This window comes from Cervus canadensis, chromosome 3, assembly GCF_019320065.1.
Source record: "Cervus canadensis isolate Bull #8, Minnesota chromosome 3, ASM1932006v1, whole genome shotgun sequence".
NCBI lineage: Eukaryota > Metazoa > Chordata > Mammalia > Artiodactyla > Cervidae > Cervus > Cervus canadensis.
The window spans coordinates 58,664,387-58,685,801 of NC_057388.1; the positions used below are offsets into that span (position 1 = coordinate 58,664,387).

At 41.6% G+C, this 21,415-nt stretch overlaps 1 protein-coding gene, 1 long non-coding RNA gene and 1 other non-coding gene across 5 annotated transcripts in view; 1 reads left to right on the plus strand and 2 right to left on the minus strand.

The window, feature by feature from the left end:
• LOC122438398 overlaps positions 1-21,415 on the plus strand; it is a 64,993-nt gene that overhangs the window by 36,857 nt on the left and 6,721 nt on the right. The window lies entirely within an intron of this gene.
• Positions 1-21,415, minus strand: part of NPSR1 (neuropeptide S receptor 1) — a 146,820-nt gene that overhangs the window by 15,018 nt on the left and 110,387 nt on the right. For all 3 annotated transcript variants that reach the window (XM_043463225.1, XM_043463227.1, XM_043463226.1), the window contains 2 exons: positions 16,765-16,966; positions 5,219-5,295 (listed from right to left, as the gene is read on the minus strand). In XM_043463225.1, coding sequence (XP_043319160.1) covers positions 5,219-5,295; positions 16,765-16,966 — 279 coding nt within the window. The remainder of the gene's footprint in view (positions 1-5,218; positions 5,296-16,764; positions 16,967-21,415) is intronic.
• LOC122438987 lies at positions 8,234-8,341 on the minus strand. Its single transcript, XR_006268730.1, has one exon. It is a non-coding gene; the product is annotated as a U6 spliceosomal RNA (small nuclear RNA).

Here is a 21,415-nt window from a genome sequence, read left to right on the forward strand (position 1 = left end):
AGGAGTAAACATTCCTGGGCATCAAAAGCAAGCTCATTTATAAAGGATAACCTACAGGATTGGAAACCTCATATTCTCTATCTCTCGCCTGCCAAGCACTTGTTTTGGGAAAAGTCTGTAGATCATTTATTAAATAGTTCTTTCTTTTCCTTTCTGTCAGACTTGAGGGGGAGAAAATAGACATACTTGCCAGGAAGAAGAATGATTCTGAAACTTGAATTTTGCAGCCATGTTTACAAAGTTAGCTTCTGTTCACACTAATCATTGCTTATTTCCGCTTGTTGATGGGCAATAATCCTGGAATACTAAAACCAGTGGAAACCCTTTTTACTAGCCAACTCTGAGTTACTTGGCTATAATGAGATTGAAAATCGAGCAGCTTATGAATAAGATACAGAAAGTACACGGGCTTTTTGGAACTACTCTCTGCTCCTCATTCCAAAAGAGTGTCAGTGATGCTGATACAAAAGATATAGACAGCTAAAAAATTGATATGATGGATGTATAAACTTGTACTAGAGAGTAAAAACTGATTGTAGCCATTTCCACCTTTGGAGAGGAGAGGTATACTGTATATCAGTGAAAAATGGATCTCTTTGCAGCTTTATAAAATCTCAGGGACTGGAGGATGGGGGAACCCAAGAGTGCAGGAACTAGAAAATTGAGTAGCAGGGAGATTTGGAGGACTCTGGAGAGAGACAGGGTAATCACAGATGTAAAAGGCCTGCTGAGATAAAAGTGGGAGATCCCGCAGGTGGCGGGGTTGCAGACAGAATGTGGAAACTCTTCATCACTTCAAGCCTAAGGAAATGAGATGGATTCCATGATTCATTGGGCCAAGAGCAGAGGGAACAGAAGAGCTGTTGGAGGTGGGACCATGGGGTGAGAGCTCAGAGGGACAGTGAGAGAGGACACACCAGTCTCTGGGAACTGGCAGAAATCAGAGACAAGGGTTTAAACCAATCTGATTTAAATCTGAAAGTACAGGAGGACCTCAGCCTACTTAAGCAAAATTAGGTCACCTTTTAGATTTTTTAATACATCAAAACGCTTCAGGAGATGATTCTGGAAGAGTGCTCTGAAGGCAGAGCTCAGCAGAGAGGCTGGCGGGTGACAGCCATGCCAACAATCCTGAGTTTGAGTTTTATAATTTAAAAAAAATTTTAAAAATTGAGCTCTTTTTTCAGTCATTCACCACCTTCCTTTCTGTAATGTTCTTTCTTCTGAGAGGCAGCCTGATGTGGGAGAGAAAACATAGGCTTTCTAGCCAGTCATCTGTGCATTTGATTCCTGCTATGTCATAAGCTACCTATGAAAACAAGCACATTGCTTAACCTTCGAGCCTGTCTTCCATTTGTAAGAGAGAGATGATGACACCACCTTCCCGAGCTGTGTAAGGATTCAGGGAGTGTGGAAAGACCCCAGAAGTGGCTGACAGTAGATGCACTCTCTCTCTGCCTTGTCAGTCTGTGCTGACAGACTAGGCAAGCAAATGGATGGTAGCCAGACCATATTTAAGATGGAGCTTTGACCCACACTCTGCAGCAATCATCCCAGGAAACCAACCCATTACAGTAACCAGTCAAGGAAACCAACCTACTCTATGCAAGCCAGACTTGTAGGAAGTCAGACCACTGTTTCTAACCCAGAGTCCATAAACTGAATAATACCTCCTGGAACAGTCTACCACAAATACCCAAGACTTGACTACTGACTGATAGCTCTTTAATTTTTGCCCCTATTGTGAACTTAAAACCAACCAGAGAAAGCCAAATATGCACGCCTAACCCATCACACAGGATGCTGCACTTTTAATCAGCACACTCACAGGTTCCCCATGACAATAGCCCCCAATCAGGCCACGTCTGAGGCTTTACCACTCCTCTGACTGATTTTGTGTTTCTGTCAAAAGACAAGTGATGGAGGCTGATTCCCTTGCTATAGCAAGCTTTGAATAAATAGCCTGTCTATTCTCATTTGTTGGCATATGTTTATTTCCACTGTCTCTCTCTCTCCTCACTTTTCCCACCAACTCTTCCCCTGTTATGCACTGTATATTTGTGTCATCACAAAATTCATAAGTTGAATACTTAACCTCCCAATGTGCTGGCATTAATATTTGGTGATGGGGCCTTTGGGAAATAGAGTTAGATGAGAACAGGAATCTTATGATGGAATTAGTGCCCTTATAAGAAGAGACAGTAGAAAGATTTCTGTCTCTCCTCTCTGCTTTGTGAGTAGATAGCAAGAAGCCAGCAAGGCCATCTGCAATCCAAGAAGAGAGCTCTTACCAGGAACAGCATTGACTGGTACTTCAGTCTTGGGTTTCCAGTCTCTAGAACTGTGATAAAATAAATTTATTGTTTAAGCCACTTGCTGTGGTATATTGTTATGGCAGTCTGAGCACACTAAAACACCTTCCTTTTCCCTGTGTTCCCCCTCCAACCTAGAGCTCTGGGCTTTCCAAAACCCTCGGGTCCTACCTCACTTGAGCTGTCAAACTAGGATCATGAACTCTGTTAAGTGACAACTCAATTGACAACCTTCCCAGGCTATGCAATGATATATCTATACAGATAGGTATAATTTAAAGTTAATATGATACCGTGTTCATGGATTGGAAGAATCAATATTGTCAAAATGGCTATTCGACCCAAAGCAATCTATAGATTCAATGCAATCCCTATCAAGCTACCAACGGTATTTTTCACAGAACTAGACCAAAGAATTTCACAATTTGTATGGAAATACAAAAAACCTCGAATAGCCAAAGTAATCTTGAGAAAGAAGAATGGAACTGGAGGAATCAACCTGCCTGACTTCAGACTCTACTACAAAGCCACAGTCATCAAGACAGTATGGTACTGGCACAAAGACAGAAATATAGATCAATGGAACAAAATAGAAAGCCCAGAGATAAATCCACGTACCTACGGACACCTTATCTTCGACAAAGGAGGCAAGGATATACAATGGAAAAAAGACAACCTCTTTAACAAGTGGTGCTGGGAAAACTGGTCAACCACTTGTAAAAGAATGAAACTAGAACACTTTCTAACACCATACACAAAAATAAACTCAAAATGGATTAAAGATCTAAATGTAAGACCAGAAATAAAACTCCTAGAGGAGAACATAGGCAAAACACTCTCCGACATAAATCACAGCAAGGATCCTCTATGACCCACCTCCCAGAATATTGGAAATAAAAGCAAAACTAAACAAATGGGACCTAATGAAACTTAAAAGCTTTTGCACTACAAAGGAAACTATAAGTAAGGTGAAAAGACAGCCCTCAGATTGGGAGAAAATAATAGCAAATGAAGAAACAGACAAAGGATTAATCTCAAAAATATACAAGCAACTCCTGCAGCTCAATTCCAGAAAAATAAATGACCCAATCAAAAAATGGGCCAAAGAACTAAACAGACATTTCTCCAAAGAAGACATACAGATGGCTAACAAACACATGAAAAGATGCTCAACATCACTCATTATCAGAGAAATGCAAATCAAAACCACAATGAGGTACCATTACACGCCAGTCAGGATGGCTGCTATCCAAAAGTCTACAAGCAATAAATGCTGGAGAGGGTGTGGAGAAAAGGGAACCCTCTTACACTGTTGGTGGGAATGCAAACTAGTACAGCCACTATGGAGAAGAGTGTGGAGATTCCTTAAAAAAACTGGAATTAGAACTGCCATATGACCCAGCAATCCCACTTCTGGGCATACACACCGAGGAAACCAGATCTGAAAGAGACACATGTACCCAATGTTCATCGCAGCACTGTTTATAATAGCCAGGACATGGAAGCAACCTAGATGCCCATCAGCAGATGAATGGATAAGGAAGCTGTGGTACATATACACCATGGAATATTACTCAGCCATTAAAAAGAATTCATTTGAATCAGTTCTAATGAGATGGATGAAACTGGAGCCCATTATACAGAGTGAAGTAAGCCAGAAAGATAAAGACCAATACAGTATACTAACACATATATATGGAATTTAAAAAGATGATAACGATAACCCAGTATGCAAAACAGAAAAAGAGACACAGACGTACAGAACGACTTTGGAACTCTGTGGGAGAAGGTGAGGGTGGGATGTTCTGAGAGAATAGCATTGAAATAAGTATACTATCAAGGGTGAAACAGACCACCAGCCCAGGTTGGATGCATGAGACAAGTGCTCAGGGCTGGTGCACTGGGAAGACCCAGAGGGATGGGATGGGGAGGGAGGCGGGAGGGGGGATTGGGATGGGGAACACATATAAATCCATGTCTGATTCATGTCAATGTATGGCAGAAACCACTACAATATTGTAAAGTAATTAGCCTCCAATGAATAAAAATAAATGAAAAAAAAAGTTAATATGATTTCCATTTGTAAAAGATGGATGATAATTTTTGCAAAATGAATATATATGTATGGTCTTGGTCCATGGAAACTCCATGGTCTCCTTTTTCAGAACTAACCATTTTATAGTAACTAGATGCCCAGGAGACCTTCTCTTCTCTCTTGGGCATGTTGGTGTGCTGTGTTCTCTCCAGGTTGTTCTCAGAGGCCCAGCGGTGTCTGCCTGGGAAGCAGATGGGCCTCCAAGTCTCCGCACCTACACCTATTGTGTAGGTGGTGCTCAGCAGTAAAGTTGCTGAAATGGGATTTGGGGAAGGGCTGTAGCAGGCAGTCTTGGGCTTGTACTGCTGTGTGGGGTGTGCTCAAACCATGGGGAGGGCATGTATTCTGCCTTGACTGTCCTAGGACCCAGGACTGTTCTGTGGTTAGATGACAGTTTTTCCCACTGGGGAAAGTTTAAGCCAAGTAGAAATGTCTGTCCTCATGTTTTGCTGAACATGTGGCCTCCTCCCTACATGGTCCTCTCTTTTTATCCCAGAGTCCTCTTGGGTGCCTCTCTGCAAAGCCACCAGGATAGGGTTACCCTCAGATCCTGGCTTAGATCTGTTTCGAGGGGCTCTGCTGGCACAGCTCAGCCAGACCCAAAGTCCTCCTTCCTCAGATTTTGGGAGAGCCATGTGGAGAAGGCAAAGCCTGCCTGAAACAGCTTTTGGGGGGTCTGACCTGCAAGCTGGGCCCTGATATAACAGCAGGCTTGTTATAACTGTAAAACCCCAGCTCATGTTTGCTAGAGAAAAACCTCTGCAGAAGCAAAATTAGCTTAAGGATTTGGTAATGCAGATGAAAGACTTACCTGAGCAGTTGGAAATCACTGTCTCATAGGCTTTGCTTTTGACCCAAATAGTTTTGATCACAATGGCATAGATGACACTGCAGAAAGGACCAAAGATAGTATTAAAGTGGCTGATGGGTCCCCACTCTGAGGACCACTCCAGTTCCCCAAGTGTCAGATATGGAGGCAAGGGTCTCTCAACCATGGTCTGCCCCCCATCCTTCCTGATTACAGAGTCACAATAGATGGCAGCCACTTCTTTTTTTTTTAAGTCAAGAGGCTTAGACTGGGTGAAATGAAGTGATTTCTCCAAGATAATTCAGATGGTCAGAGGTACAGCTGAGACTGGAATCCAAACACAGGGTTTGGGGTCAGAAAAATTTAGATTTGTAACTAGCTCTATTATTTGCTGGTTGGTTGGCCTTGACAGGCTTTCCTTGGCTCCATAATTCCTGCCTCGATGTTCACATCACTGTGTCATCCTCTCCCCTTGAGTGTAGCCAGACCTGTGACTTGCTTATCAGTGCATTGGGGTGAGAGTGATGGGATGTCTGTGATTACATAAGTAAGTGTGTAGGATCTGTCTTGCTAGTGTCTCTAGTGCATTGCTAGCTTTGAAGAAGCAAGCTTTTGTGAGTCCTTTAGCCCCAAGAAATCAATTCTGCCAGAAGTCCAGGGAAACTTGGAGGAAAATCCTTCCTTACTCGAGCCTCTGATAACACCCCAGCCCTGGCAGACATCTAAGCAGAGGACCCAGTTAAACTGTGTCCAGACTCTGACCCACAGAAACTGAGAGATAATAAGTCATAGCAACCTGAACCCATTAAGAGATAGATTATCATGAACCTGGTGACTTAAAATAATAATGTGTTACCCAGAAATAGATAACTGATACACTGAGTGAAATCGGAAGAATGTTGTGTCCCTCCCCGCCAAACTTATATGTTGAAATCCTACTGTCCAGTGTGGTGTTATCAGGATATGGGGCTTTTGGGAGGTGCTTGGGTCATGCATCCTCATGAGTGGGATTAATGCCCTTGTAAGAGGCTATTCCCACAGAATTCTCTTGACATTCTTGTCATGTGAGGCTACAAGGAGAAGCCTGCAGCCTGGAAGAGAGCCCTCACCCAACTGTGCTCCTGCTCGTGCTCAGGTGCTGATTCATGTCCTACTCCTTTGTGACCCCATGGACTGTACCCTGCCAAGTTCCTCTGTCCATGGGCTTTCCCAGGCAAGAATACTGGAGTGGATTGCCATTTCCTTCTCCAGGGGATCTTCCCAACCCAGGGGTCAAACCCGCATCTCCTGCATTGCAGGTGGATTCTTTACCACCGAGCCAACTGAACTGGCAACCTAACTCCAGACTTCCAGCCTCCAGAACTGTGAGAAATATGTTTCTGTTGTTTGCAAGTCACCTACTCTGTGATGTTCTATCATAGCAGCCAGAACCCACTAAAAGACTGGGTCTTAGTTTAAACCATCAAATCAAGTTAATAATGCAAACTTAAAGAGTTTTTTTTAGGGATCAAATGTGACACCCTTTAAAGTGCTATACACAGTGTTTTTAAATTATCAGAGGCTCAATGACTGTCATTTTCTTCCCCTTCCTTCTGCATTTTTCACATGCTATCACACCTACTATTACATGGTGTAATCTGCGCCTAGGGGCTTCCCTGGTGACTCAGTAGTAAAGAGTCACCAGGAAATGGCAACCCAGTCCAGTATTCTTGCCTGGGAAATCCCATGGACAGAGGAGCCTGGTGCGCTATAGTCCATGGGGTCGCAAAGAGTCAGACACGACTGAGCGACTAAACAACAGCAGCAAAATCTGCACCTAACAGGAAAAAAGGACTAATGACTCCAAAGCATTAGCAAATTTTGTGTCCTTTATCCCTTTTGATAAACATAAACATACCCTCCTTTAATTAGTTATTTGGCATTTCTAATATACTAAGAGCCTTGACTAAAAACTTTGAGACAAAGCACTGCTCCATTTTAAAACTGCACTAACATCCCTCTTGAGAATCACTTGGTTAAAAAAAAAAATCAGAGTTCTAGTTCATAGTAGCTGACAAAGCACTAATTGCTTTTAATGATCTCTGTAACATAACTCAATTAATGACTATGGTAAAACCTTCCTTATTGCTTTTCCCTGCTCAGAGAACTTCCTCTGAGTCTGCCAGGAAAGCTCAGGGTCTTTGAGGAGAGTCCTCACCCCTCCTATACCTGCCCAGGGACTTTTCTGGAAATTGTTTGTCTACATTAAAGAAAAAATGAGAAAGCAAATTGCTAGTGAATCTATTCTTATCCCTAAGTTGAATATTTGTTAGATCAGGGAAACTTTTTCCCAGATAAATGAAATACAAGGAAAGGTTACAATATCATCAAGTATAATTGAGTACACAGTTGCAACCCTGCTGCTTAATTGATCAATAATTTAAGTATTTATTGACTATCAACCATATATACAATGGAAAATTAAGAAAGGTTTTATGTGTTAGGGGTTTGGGCCTTAGTCACCCCCACCTTGTCTTGCTAGGATCAGTCAGGCAAGTAGAAAGCCAGGAGCAGCTTTACTGTTAGCCAGGAAAACTACTAAGTAGGATGCCCCCTTATTTTATTTACCAAATCCGGCCACTTCTCAGGATGTAACAGTCATACATCAGAGAGAACTGTGAATACATTTATTTCCTTCTTGCTGAAGGAAGAAGGAAGACATGGGCTCCTTCTTCCTTTCATCTAATTAATCAGCAAATTCTGTGAATTGTCACTTCAAAATGTCTCCATCATCTGTACCTTCCTTTCCACTTCTGCTCTTCAGCATCACTTCAGACCCTTACAGTCTCTTCTTGTTTAATATCTGGAGCCTTTTTATTGTGATGAAATAAGTATAACATAAAATTTACCATTTTATCCATTTTTAAGTATACAGTTTGGCCCCATTAAGTACACTGACATTGCTGTACAACTATCACTATCATCCATCTCCAAAACTTTCTCATCTTCCCCAGCTGAAACTTTGTATCCATTAAGCACAGAAATATGCATGAACTCACAAACTAATGTGTCATCCTTATGCAGGGGGCCATGAAAATTTTCTTTGTATCCTTCTAATTTTAATATATGTGCTGCCAGAACAAACACTCCTTATCATCTCTTGCCTGATTTATTGCCATTGTCTTATAAAATCTCCACTTTGCTACCATCTGGAATGCCCATACCACTTGCCATCAGAACTGGAGCTTTGGAACAGAGAATCATTCCTTGGCTTAAAAACCCTCCAGTTCCCCCACTTTCCTACATGATGCTCTCTAGTCTCTTGAGCAGGGCATCTAAAGCCTCCCACAGTCTCTCTCTGCCTTCTTCACCTTCTTCACCTCTATCATCATCATCCTGCCTCCCTCTAATCCACTGTCTCTCAGTACACCTTCTTCCATGTCAGCAACAGGAGCAGCCAGCTAAACTAACCCCAATTCCATGCTTAATATGTAGTTGACTTTGGGTAAACATAAGGTCCAATGTCTCCCATTTCTCTGTGTCTCCCTTTCTTCCTGAAAATACATCTTTTTAGCCCATTCTCCATGTATCACGTTGACATGAAACCTTTCTCTTCCTCGGTGACAGTTGGCTCCCTCTTCCTTGGGGCCTCCAGGCTGGTATCACACTTGGTATAACACTTGAGTCTTGTCTGTGCCGTGCATGTGTGCTCAACTTTTTGTGACCCATGGACTGTATCCCACCAGGTTCCTCTGTCCATAGGACTTCACAGGCAAGAATACTGGAGTGGGCTGCCATTTCCTGCTGCAGGGGATCTTCCTGAACCCACGTCTCCTCTATCCCCTGTATTTGGTAGGTGGTTCTTTACCACTGAGCCACCTGGGAAGTCCCTTGTCTATGGCAGTCATATCTTAAAGATCAAGCAGATCCAGAAATAGCCCATTCTCAGAAACAGCTGAGGAAGAGCATCTCCATCCTTTTGGGTCAACTTCTTCCATGTCTTTTATTTATCTCCATTCTCTCAGCAGGCATAGCTTTACTTCAAGCTTCTTAGACAACTAAAAACCTAAGGTTGAGTAAAGTATCCCTTTCCTGGCTGGTTTATTTCCTGATTTTATGGAAGGCAATCCAGTCACAGACCCATTTTCTTCCATTGCCTTCCGAAGGCAGCTCCTGGTCATGGAAGAGTGCGAGAGTGCAAACCAGAGGAAGACTTTTCAAGTGGCATAAGTTCTTAAGAGGATGCCTGAGGCTGCTTCCTGAGTTTTGCTTCTAGATTGTGTATGAGGAGTGTCAGGAAATGGAATCAAAAGTTCCCTCTGTCCTCAAGATACAGGGAGAACATTCCACTCAGACCAAAAGTGCCCCTTTCATGACTCCTACTCAGCACAGGTCAGGGACTTGATGGATGCCCATCACAGTCTTAGAGCCACAGGTTCCATCTCTGTCTCCACCTTTGCTTCATTTTGGGGCCTGAGTATGAGGTCCAGCTGTGCTTTGTAGATCTAACTAGAAGCTAAGCATGAGTGGGTATAGAAGCGGGAGTAGGGGGAGCTGATGCTTCACTTGGCATGCTTCACGTGGTCCTTTTCACTCTTCTCCTACTAGTGGCTTAAAGATGCTTCCTGATCAAAAGTGTCTCTCTCCTCATTAACTAGTTTCACTAACACTAATGCCATGAAGATAAGATATAGGGGATGAAAGAGTATGTAACAGAGCCTTGGCTTGAAAGGCTTCCGGGAAGCCTTTCCAGAAGAGGTGTAGTTTCAGCTAAGATCTGAAGAATAAAATGGTTTTTTTAAATGCAAAAAAATAAGATGGTCATCCAAGCAGAAGGAATAGCATGTGCAAAGTCTCTGAGACAGGAGGGATCAGGCCCATTTGAAGAACTTAGAGAAGGCCAGTGTGGTTGAAGCATGGTGAGTAGGCAGCTGTGTGGCCTAAGACAAGGATGAAGAGTAAGGCATGGACCAGGTCACACATGGCCTTGAGTACAGGGTTAGAGGTCTTGGACATTTTGTCCTGAAACAATAGAAATCCACTGAATGGCTCTAAACAGGAAAGTGAAGCGATTGATCAGCCTTTTTTTTTTTTCAAAGATCAGATGTCCTTCAGTATGTTTAATTTGTTTCTGTACATATGTATATGCTGGTATGTGAATTGAATTGGAAGGGTGTATAACAAGATCTTAACACTGCTGCTTCTGAGAAGGGAAACAGGGGAAGGAAGATTTTTATTTTTCATTTCATACTGTTTTGTTTGCTTAAAATGGGGAAATCTTTCCAAAAGCTCTTCGAAAGATACTGCCTCACATTTCGTTGCCTAGAATTATATCTGAAGCATTCACATGCTAAGGGGAGGGGTTGCCATGAGCAGCTTAGAGTGGAATGGATATGGGGAATTCAAATATAAGCATCTACCATAACCTAGCAGGCTAGTAATGATGGCTCTTTCAAAAGACCTAACTCTTGCCATCCCTCAGACAATATACTTTGGCCTTGAACACCTCGTGCCATGGACAGTGCTGGCTAGGACCTTGGGCCCTTTTATCTACCATGACCTTGTAGTCCACAGACCTGTACTGACCTCTGCATGGGGCTTTACCCACAACATGACCCCCTTTACCCAAACAAAATAAATGGATTTTTTTTCGCATAATATAAATCAGTGCTCCATGACCAATGTGCATTTTTCCACTTATTGTTTTGCAGTTGTCAGCTATGGGTCTTTTATGCCTCTACCTTCATCTCCTACAATAAAAATGATAGGAGAATGAGAAATCAATTAGGTAGCAAGAAGATAACCATAGCTAAAGTAAATCAATTATAGTAGGACTAAAAACCTTTCCCAGCAACAGTCAGACAAGTCAAGTAAATTTTGAAACAACAGGAGTTCTGGTGACCCAGAAAAACAATGCATTGCCTTTATTGTCAGTCACTGTGGTTTCAGGTCATCGGAGCCTGATTTAATTAGTGATGGAACAGCTAAATCTCTATCCACACACAGCTCTCAGGAGAGTTTGCCACTGACAGTATGACTCCTTCCTTCCTCTTTCCCTTTCTCTCTGCTTTTCTTCCTCTCTCTCTCTTCTTTCCTTTCACATGTATTTATGGAGTATCTGCCATATGCCAGAAACTGATCTAGGCATTAAATAACCAGAAATTTCCATACTAGATGTGTGTGTGTGTGTGTGTGTGTGTGTGTGTGTGTATGAGAGAGAGAGAGAGAGAGAGATGGAGTGATATAATACTTCTGTCTAATTGAGAAAGTTCAGCAGTCAGGTCTGCATTGTTTATTTAATCTAACATTTACAAAGTGTTCATTATGTGCTGAGTTTGGAGTCTAGAGATTGAGACAAGAGTCACATGCTCAAGAGATACAATTGCAGAAGCAGGCAATGACACTCCCATGAAGCCTTAATGGCAGCTTGGACAAGTTGAGGTCGGATGTGGCCTAGGATTGGCAGAGATAGCTCCATCAGTCTTTGAAATAAAACAGAAAGAATGTGAATCATTTTGCCAGAAATGAGGCACAGTGAGTCTGGAGGAGTGCCCAGACATAAGGAATGATGTGCACAAAGGCCCAGGGATGAGAGGAGTGTGGGGTGTTCAGCTGGCTTGTTCTGGCTGGAGTAGTGGGTGCAGGGAGTGTGTGAGCAGCTTCCCCAGGAACAGCCTTAGAATCTAAAAAAGGCATAGATCTTGTCTTAGCAGATATTAAATGTATATAAAGCGACAGTCATTAAAACAACGTAGTATTAGTAGCAGAAAAACCACTAATTTAATTATTTGTGTGGTCTCTCCTTTTCTTAATTGTGTCCGTCTCTACTAACTGGAAACAAAATGAAAGCATATTCAACCACACTGTGGATGTTATGTATGCATTATATTTTATATTCCTAGAGACTTTTTAATGAGAAGGGGGTACCTTCAGAAGGTAGTACTTTTTAATCAGGGCCATGTAATTTCCTCTTCCGCTTGGACATTTTTGATTGATTTCTTTTCTATTTAAAAAATTTTACTTTTTAAAAATTTTGTTGAAGTGTGTTGATTTATAGTGTGTTGATTTCTGCTGTACAGAAAAGTGCTTCAGTTATACATATACTCTTTTTCATATTATTTTCCATAATGGTTTATTACAGGATATTGTATATAGCTCCCTGTGCTATATGGTAGGATCTTGTTGTTTATCCATATGTGTAATAGTTTGCATCTGCTAATCCGAAACTCTCCATTGATTTCTTTTGCTGTATAAACTTTTGAAGGATTATGATTGTATTTTATTAAATTGTTTTTTAAGAAAGTTTGTAAAAAATTTCACTCTCTGCCTCCCACTGTGTCCCTTACTCCCAAGTCTTTTTAAAAATGTTGCCAGTTTGATATGAGAAAAATGCTATTAAGCATATTTTCATGTGAGAAAAAGGAAAACATATTCAAAATGAAGAACCAAATGAAGAACTTGGGAAGTATTTATAATATATTAAAGAAGAAAAAGGTTATTGTATTAAGGTTTCTCTAAAGATAAAGAATAGAGAAAACAAAAACAAAGTGAAGAGACTAGAAAGCTCCTAAACAGTAAGAACATTTATAATATAAATATGCATATGATAGAATTACCACTTCATACCATATAGAAAAGGTAAATTATTCAGTAAGTAATGTTGGAGTGAATGACCCAGCATTTAAAAAAAACAAATTTAACTTAGATTTCTAATTTATATTACATAAAAATCAAGTAAAACCTCAAAATCAGACATCACAATAAAATAAAACAATTTTAAAGTGATATTTTTAACATGCTCCCAAAACTGAAATTATTTTCAAATAAGTAAAATAATAAATCATTTAAAAGTTAAATTAAAATATAGGTAAGTTTGTGAAATGAACTTATTCTTTCCTAAGAGAGAATAGAAATAAAAAATGTCAAGTGTGAGTGGATGTGAATAAACTAAAATGTAAAATGTTTATATATTACAGAAAAGCCATTTACATTTCATTCATTTTTTCATATGCATCTATATAAACTTTTGCCAAGTACTTTCCTATGATTCTTTTTTCAAACTGACTCATATGACTTTCTAATTTTAGTTATTCATAATTTCTCTCCTCTTGATTATGTCAGTCTTATTAACTGAAAGCAAAATAAAATCATATTCAAAATGAAAAGGCAAACTAGGGACAAACTAGGGAAATATCCTAATCATATAAAAACAGGGGAAGTTTTTATATAAAAATATCCCTAAAGAGTGAGAATAAGATAAATGGAGAAAAAGAATATGAATAGGTAAGTTACTTAAAAAACAGAAATAGGTCTTCCCTGGTAGCTCAGTGGTAAAGAATCTGCCTGCCAATGCAGGAGACATGGGTTCGATCCCTGACCTGGGAAGATCCCACATGCTGCTGAGCAGCTAAGCCCATGTGCTGCAACTGAGGAGCCAGTGCTCCAGAGCCCGGGAGCACAGCCAGGGAGCCCACGTGCCCCAGCTGCAGTCGGGCCGCCGCCGAGAGGCCGTGCTCCTCAGCAGGAGGAGCCACCGCGGTGAGAAGCCCACGGACCCAGCCAGAGAGTAGCTCCTGCGGTGCGGCAGCTAGACAGAGCCTGCGTTCAGCAGCGAAGACCCAACACAGCCGGAAAGAAATGAATAAATAAAAAGCAAACAAAGATAATAATGAACACATAAAATGTGTTCGCCTTCATGTATCACCGCCTTGTCATGGCAAAGGGGCTTGTGTAACTCAGTGAAGTGGTATTCAGTATGTTCACCCTCATTTGTGATGAAAGAAATGCAAATTAAAACAACAACCACATATATATATATTTTGCAACCATTTTGGTGAGAATATACATTTATATGTATATATATATGTATATAAATGTATCATGCATGAGGGACAATAAAGCATGAGACATGGTTAATAAAACTAGTGAACACTTGAGTTGTTTCTTTCTTCTACTCGGTCTTGGAATTAAGAGTTTAAACTTATCTGAAAGAGTCACTAGCAACAGAATCAAGCTCAGGGTGCCAAAGTGTGGTTAAGAAAAAAAGAAAACAGTAAAAAAGAGTTGCTCTTTACCTCTGAGACAGATGAAATTATAGCAACTTATCCCTCAAACTAGTTGGAAAACAAATGCCTCACAAAACTTCATTCGTGCCTGGTCCTCATTCAAGAACAGGTGACTTGTTCTGGTGCATCCTCCCAGAGAGAAGCTCTTTCTCCCTCAGAAGGCTGACCACAAGAGGCAGAAGAGGGAAGATAATGATTGAGTAGGTAGGAAACGCTTCAGGGGAGCTAAAGTACAGAGCAAGGTCACTCTGCATTTTCATGGTTCTGCCCTGGCTGGAAGCAAGCATCAAGGAGCAGGATTTACTGATGCCTTTGTTTGACAAGGGCTGAGTGAAAAGGACTTTTGAAATCACCCGCTTTAATCATTAAGTTAGACTTTGTGTTTTCCAAGGACACTACAAAAATGCACAAGCTGGACTGTAGGCAAGTTGGAGAAGTTGTAGGCAGCTTGAATGAATGGGGGAAATTTCAGACCATTGAAAGCCCTGACTGAGAGATCTGGCCAGACAGCATGTTGTGAGCCTGAGCTTCAGGGTTGCTGAAGGTTGCTTCAGGTTGCTGAAGGTTGCTTCAAGGTTGCTGTTCCACCCTGTGGAACAGGGGTTTTGACTGATTTCAGGAGCTGATGGGAAATCAATCAGGAGAGAAGCAGGGATATTCATTGCTGCTGAAATCAATGTGTCAGTTGCCTGTGACGATATGATTCGCTTCCTTCCAAATACTTTCTTACCATTGCAGCTGGCCTCTTTCTGTGCTTCTTTTAACATGGCTGTTACCTAGTTTTGATCGACTGTCTAAATAACTTTCATCTTCCCTTCCAGCTTCCTCCCAGATTCAGCTTGGTGAAGTGACCACTAAGTTGAAATACAGTATAGATGTTAACTTGTGGATTCAGCAGAGATGACTAGACAATATCCAATCTCAGAAAGGCTGAGAGGCTGACCGTGGGAATCACTCTGCTCCTGTCTACCTTTGATGGAAAGCAAGTCATTTCATTTCTTTTAGCTCTAGGTTTACTTGTGAAAAGTTTAGGGGCTGGACTGTGTGATGGATAACATTTTTCCAGCTTTAGCATCTTATGAGACAAAGATGAACAAAGAGCAAGAACAAGTAATTCCTGTAACATCAGAAAACACTTGAAAATACCCAATCGCTTAATCCAAGAAATGCATATGGAAACAATGAGATACTTTTTTAAACCTTTGTGATCAGCAACTATTTAATAAAGAAATGATATCACCTTTCTCTGGGTCAGGGGAAGAAAAATCAGAGCTCTTGTTTGCTGTTGGCAGGAATACACATTTTTTATAGGGCAGGTTATGAATATGCATCAAAAGTCTTAAAATGAACGTCATCTATGATCTAGCAATTCCATTAGAATGAGTTCTGAGGAAATAATCAGGGACTCATGAATAATTTTAAGTACCAAGATTTTTATCACAGTGTTATTTATACTATTAATATTGAAACACAAAGGCTGATCTTCATTTGCCCAGGACTACTTATGTGGCACTTGATAGTAGACTTGGGAACACTCAAGAGGTGCAGAATCAGCAAGTTCCATGTTTGACTTAACAAGCCAGTTATCTCCCTGCTGTTCCCAATCCCGCCAACCTGTGCTGAGCCACCCTTTCAGAGAGGATCCTGTGATGTGATAAGGGAGGCCGTGCCTTGTCCAGGAGGTTGTCATCTTCTCTCCTGAAAGACCATCTTTGGCCCACCATTGGCTGCAGGGCAAAGGGAACGTCCTACAGCTTGTTTGCTAAGGCCCTTCACGGTGAGCCTCACCCCATCCAGAAAGAGTTTATCGCCAACTTCTCTTCCATTGGCACTGCCTGCCTGTCCTTTCCAGTCACCATATGCACCCTTATCCCCAGTCCCCAGGTAACCTGCTCTCCCTACCTTCCCCTTCTCCTATCTGAAGGCTTCCCTCCTTTAAAGGATGCTTCCAAGAAGTGCTCCCTGCCATTGCTTGACTTCATAGAATACACATGCTAGCATATTTTTGTGTGTACTGTGTTTTCATTTTTTTCAGTTTTGTTTCAAGTTTGTCTGTCTTTTCAATTATAAGGTTTCTGAAACTGGTACTAGGTCTTATATTTGAAAAGTTGCATGATACAGGAGAGAGAACAGGATATGAAATCGGACAAACCTGGCGTTAAGTCCCATGTTATGTTGAATAAGTTACTTGACTTCTTTGTGCTTGAGTTTTGTCATTTATAAAATGGGGATAAGAGTAGTCATTTCATAGAGTTGTGTTGGATGGGCTAATTGTTAGCCCCTTTTCACAAGGCCTGCCTCATAGCACATAATCAGAAAATGTTCCCTCCTCCTCATTCCACTTTGGAGGAGTTGAGCTTAGCATATGGTAGCTTTACATAAGATCTTGTCTCCTAGCCAGTTCCCCAAAGGACGCTAGGAGCAACGAGTGCCCTGGAAGGGAAGAGAACAGCAGCTGGTGAACTGGGAAGGCCCCTGTGTGTGTCTGGCCAGCTGGCCTCTTACCTGATGATTGTCAGGGGGATGAAATACACCAGGAAGGCCACGATGGTCATGTACGGGGTCCAGTAGGAGTCGTCGGGCCACAGGGCCCAGCACTGCACTTCACCGTTGGAGAGTTTCCTTTTCCCAAATATGATAAGGGTAGGAATGGAGAACAGGAAAGAGAGGCTCCAGGCAATTGTGATGAGGACCTTGGCCTGCTTTTCTGCTCAAAGAAAAGAGAGGGATGCCTGGGCATCTGGAAACAGCCTCTGGGAGCACACTTGGTGTCTGGTGTGGAAAACGATCATGGTGGGAGAGGCATTCTAGAACTCTCAGAGCCTCAGTTTCCTCATGTATAAAATGGGGGTAATAGGACCTGCATCTAGGGCTGATGCAAGGATTAAAGGGAGAATTTAATCACAGAAGCTAGAGCACTGCTTGGCCCAATCTCTCCTTCTCTTCTTCTTCTCTGATTTACCTGTTTGACTGGAGATGCTGACACGTTCCTACAGTACTATGGAGCTCACTTTGTATCATGGACTTTTGATAGGTTGCTGTGCAAATGCTTGTCTCTGGTGCCTTGCTCATCCTGAAAGGCAGAGATGGGGCCTTTGATCTGGTTGTTATTCTTCTCACGTACCTAGCCACATGAAGCATTGTGACAGTGTTTCAAAGCTGTTTGGCAAATGTTCCATAGCCTTCTTTTGTTTGAAGGAACAAGGGAGGAGTGGTAAGGCAGAGAAAGAGCAGTGGACTTGGTTCTGGAGAGCAGAGTTCTTTCAACCAAGCCCTGAAGTCTGGTAGCTCTGACCGCACACACTAGATCTGGGCTCTTTCAGATGTGATGTTTTGACCTTGGACAAACCACTCAGTCTCAAACTGAGTTCTTGAAAGTGGAATTAAAAAAAAAAAAAAAACACTCTGCTCATCTAACCATGATGGGGTCGGATGGAGACAATTAATACACATGAGAGTGTTCTTTTGAAACAGTTTTTATGATGCTTTCTGTTAAGCTGGTGTTGAAGCTCTTCATCTGCATCCCCACTGTAGCTGTGCCGTCTGTGCTGACTGACCCTGGTGGGCCCCTTCATCCAGGGACAGGACACCTCCCTCCACCTCCCAACTTTCAAATTGGAAAGCCAGTTCATGTCTCGGGGTGGGGGAGGGAAATGTAGAGTCAGGAGGTATTGTAGAGAGGTGAGTAAGGTGTGATCAGGAAGACTCTAAGAAGTGAGAACAATTCTAGAAGAAACTAGGGACTCTATTAGAATCTCGAATCCCAAATATTTGGGAGAATAATATCTGGGACTCTGTTCTTGCTGAACTGTCACTCTGAAAAGAGTTATTGGAAAGATTTAGAAAACAGATATAACTGGCAGACTGAACAAGCAGGAACTGTGGGGTAGAATTATAATACAGTCTTTTTAGATCTTCCCATCATTCCTTTCTCCCTTGCTTTTCACTTTTCTTCTTTCCTTAGCTGTTTGTAAAGCCCCCTCCGATAACCCCTTTGCCTCTTGCATTTCTTTTTCTTTGGGATAGTTTTGTTCGCTGCCTCCTGTACAATATTACAAACCCCTGACCATAGTTCTTCAGGCACTCTGTTTACTAGATCTAATCCCTTGAATCTATTTGTCAGCTCCACTGTGTATTCATAGGGGGTTTGATTTAAGTCATACTTGACTGGCCTAGTGGTTTTCCCCACTTTCTTTAGTTTAAAGCCTGAATTTTGCTAGCAGGAGCTGATGATCTGAGCCACAGTCAGCTCCACGTCTTGCTTTTACTAACTGTACACAGCTTCTCCATCTTCACCTACAAAGAAGGTGCATGTAACCAGAGACCCAGTAGCGGTGGGGACTCTCCTGCACCTGCTTGAAAACTCAGGAAAGCTCTTTGATATCAATGACTTTAAGTAGTAAACAGTTATAATTAACAGTTTTATATTTTAATATCTGGCACTATATATCTCTCTTTATTATTGGTTGATGCTTTCCTGAATATTCTCACATTTAATTTTACTAAAGAGCTTTAAAATTGATGACTCCTCTGGAGTTGCTGGCTAAGGAAACTGCCGCTTAAGTAAAAAGCGGTAAAGCATCAGTAAAATGTGTTCACGCCCCCATTTCTGCTCTCCTTCCATTGGTCTTGTTGCCGTTGCCATGTGCTCACTCAGTCGTGGGAGAGTCCCGTCTCTGTGCTGCTCTGTGGGGACTCTCCTTCTGCCTGCCTTCTCCATCCTGCCCCCCACCCCCTATATTCCAACAAGCTGGAGCACCAAGATGGCTCCAGCACACAGTTCCCTCCACCCTGTTCCACCAACTACCTCATCCTATAACCGTGAGGATCTTTTCATCTTCCTGCAAGGCCGTGCAGCTTTCCTAGAGGGCTTGGCATCCATGTTATGTTTAATCTGATCCCCATGTGCTGGGAATTCCTTGAAGTTTCTAGTCTTTGGATGGCATCTTTCCTCGGCTCCCTTCCTGGCTGCAAGTGTCCTCCTATTTGTATGCTTCTTCCATGACTTCAGTTGGATTTGGGCGGAGGAAGGGAAAGTGGCTAATTTCTGTTTCCAAGCTTGCATCTCTCCCCGAAGTTATTAGAGATGATTATTTTCCAAGTGCCCTACATGAAGCCTCTATTAATTTTATAGTGAGGAAATAAATTGCTTTCCATATTTTAAAGAGCACTATAATATTCATTGCTGTCTTTCCTGTAATTTAGGGACCAATCCATAATATTGGGCAGTATCTCCCAGAACCAGTCGTATTTTCCATAACCTAAATAGTTGATTTGTTTCTTAGCTAATGAATATGGTTAGACATGTAACTCACCATGTTTCCCCCTTGGCTATGGATCCCAAAGCCTCTACCTCTAGCAAATGTCCTGGGACACCCCTCACACGTTTTCTTATACTTATCTTTTCTTTTCTCCAACTTCTTCATCTTGAAATACTCTGGTATAGAAGTCTTTTTGTACATTGTCTGCAATCCTCCCCAGAGCTTGCTGGGTGTTAATAAGTAGATGGATGAGTAAATGTATCATACTTTTGCATACACATATCGTAAAATGTCTCTCCCATTTACCCCGTTTCCTCCCCTACTTCCTTCTTGGCCATAATCATTAGACCATAACAGTGTCCAGAAAGCTTAGTTCAGATTGCACCCCTTCACACACACACTTACATGTAACCTACAAAAAGCCTTAGAAATAGATATCAATTTTATCTTAAAATTAGTTTCACATCACACTGATGTGTTGCTGGTATAAAAATTACCTAATGGCATGTGAGTTCCTGTGGTCACTATGGAGATTCCAACTCCCATCCCCAGAGGTAAGTACTAGTTGGTATGCATTTTTGTGGGCAATTGTTTATTATTCTGAGACCTCCCTATTTCTTGCATTCTTTCCTGCTCTTCTCTCTCTCTACACAATATCTAGTGTTCTTTTGAGTTTTTCTTTATATTATTGTTATACCATATACACACTGCATGTATATTGTTTTTATTACTCAAAATATGATACAGACATTTTCATAGTGATGCATATCTCTCTCCATGGCTGTCCTACCTCCTTTGAGAGACAGGATATATAGTAATTGAGTGCACCTGAGCTGAACCCAGACCATCTGGGTTCAAATCCTGCCCCTACAACTACTAACTGTGATCTTGGGCAAACTTCTTTAACTCTTTGAATTGCAACTGCCCAGACTAAGATGCAAATAATAATGGAACCCATATCACAGAGCTATTGTGAGGATTAAAGTATTTAACATATACAAAGAACTTAGAATCATGACTAGTACATAGTATACAATCAATGAACCTAAGCTATTACAACTTCTACATAGGGTGCTAGCCATTCCTCCACTGAGGGACACCAAGGTGAGCATTGAATTCCTGATATTCTGAGTAATGCTACAATACACAACACATGTGTATATATGCACACGTGTCAGCATTTGTCCAGAGAAGATATCAAGAAGTAGAACTTCTATATCAAAGGGCTGCACATTTTATATTTTAATTAGGTATTGCTACGTTGCCATCCAAAGTATCTTTGTCAGTACTGCCTGATGTATTTAATAGTATCTGATGACATTATTGCTACTTATTCTAAAGTTCTGCTTGCTCTATTAATTTTATTTCCTTAGGTCTAAATTCTGCAGAATGGTATTTTAAACATATTATCTATTTTGTACAGTTTGGCTTTTGTCACACTTTTTCATGATGTTTGACTGCACCTCATTTTTGTAGACAAGATTTCATGTTAGGTTCTTCATTTTATCAGTTTCATAGCCTGCTTGGAAAAGTGAAGTACTTTGGATTCTTATTTGCTTTTGGAGGTCAGAGATGTAAGTGGCCTCCGCCTGTGGGCAGAGCAATGGACAATGGATACTTAGTCCTATGACTAGGTATCCACCATCCCTCCAAGGTGTCATTGCTCCCCAGGGCCCCACCCTGTCTCTTGAAATCCAGTGTCCCCACTACTTGGAAGCAGAGATGTTCATCCTTGCTGCACATCTGGGAAGGGGAAGCACAGCAGGAAGGGAGATGTGCTGTGATAGAAGGTCCTCATTGTACTCCAAGAAGCACCCTGCCAGTTTCCTCGAGTCCGTCTTGCTCCAGGCTATTCCACAATCTATTTAGGAAGATCTCTGCCTCATTGCTGTAGC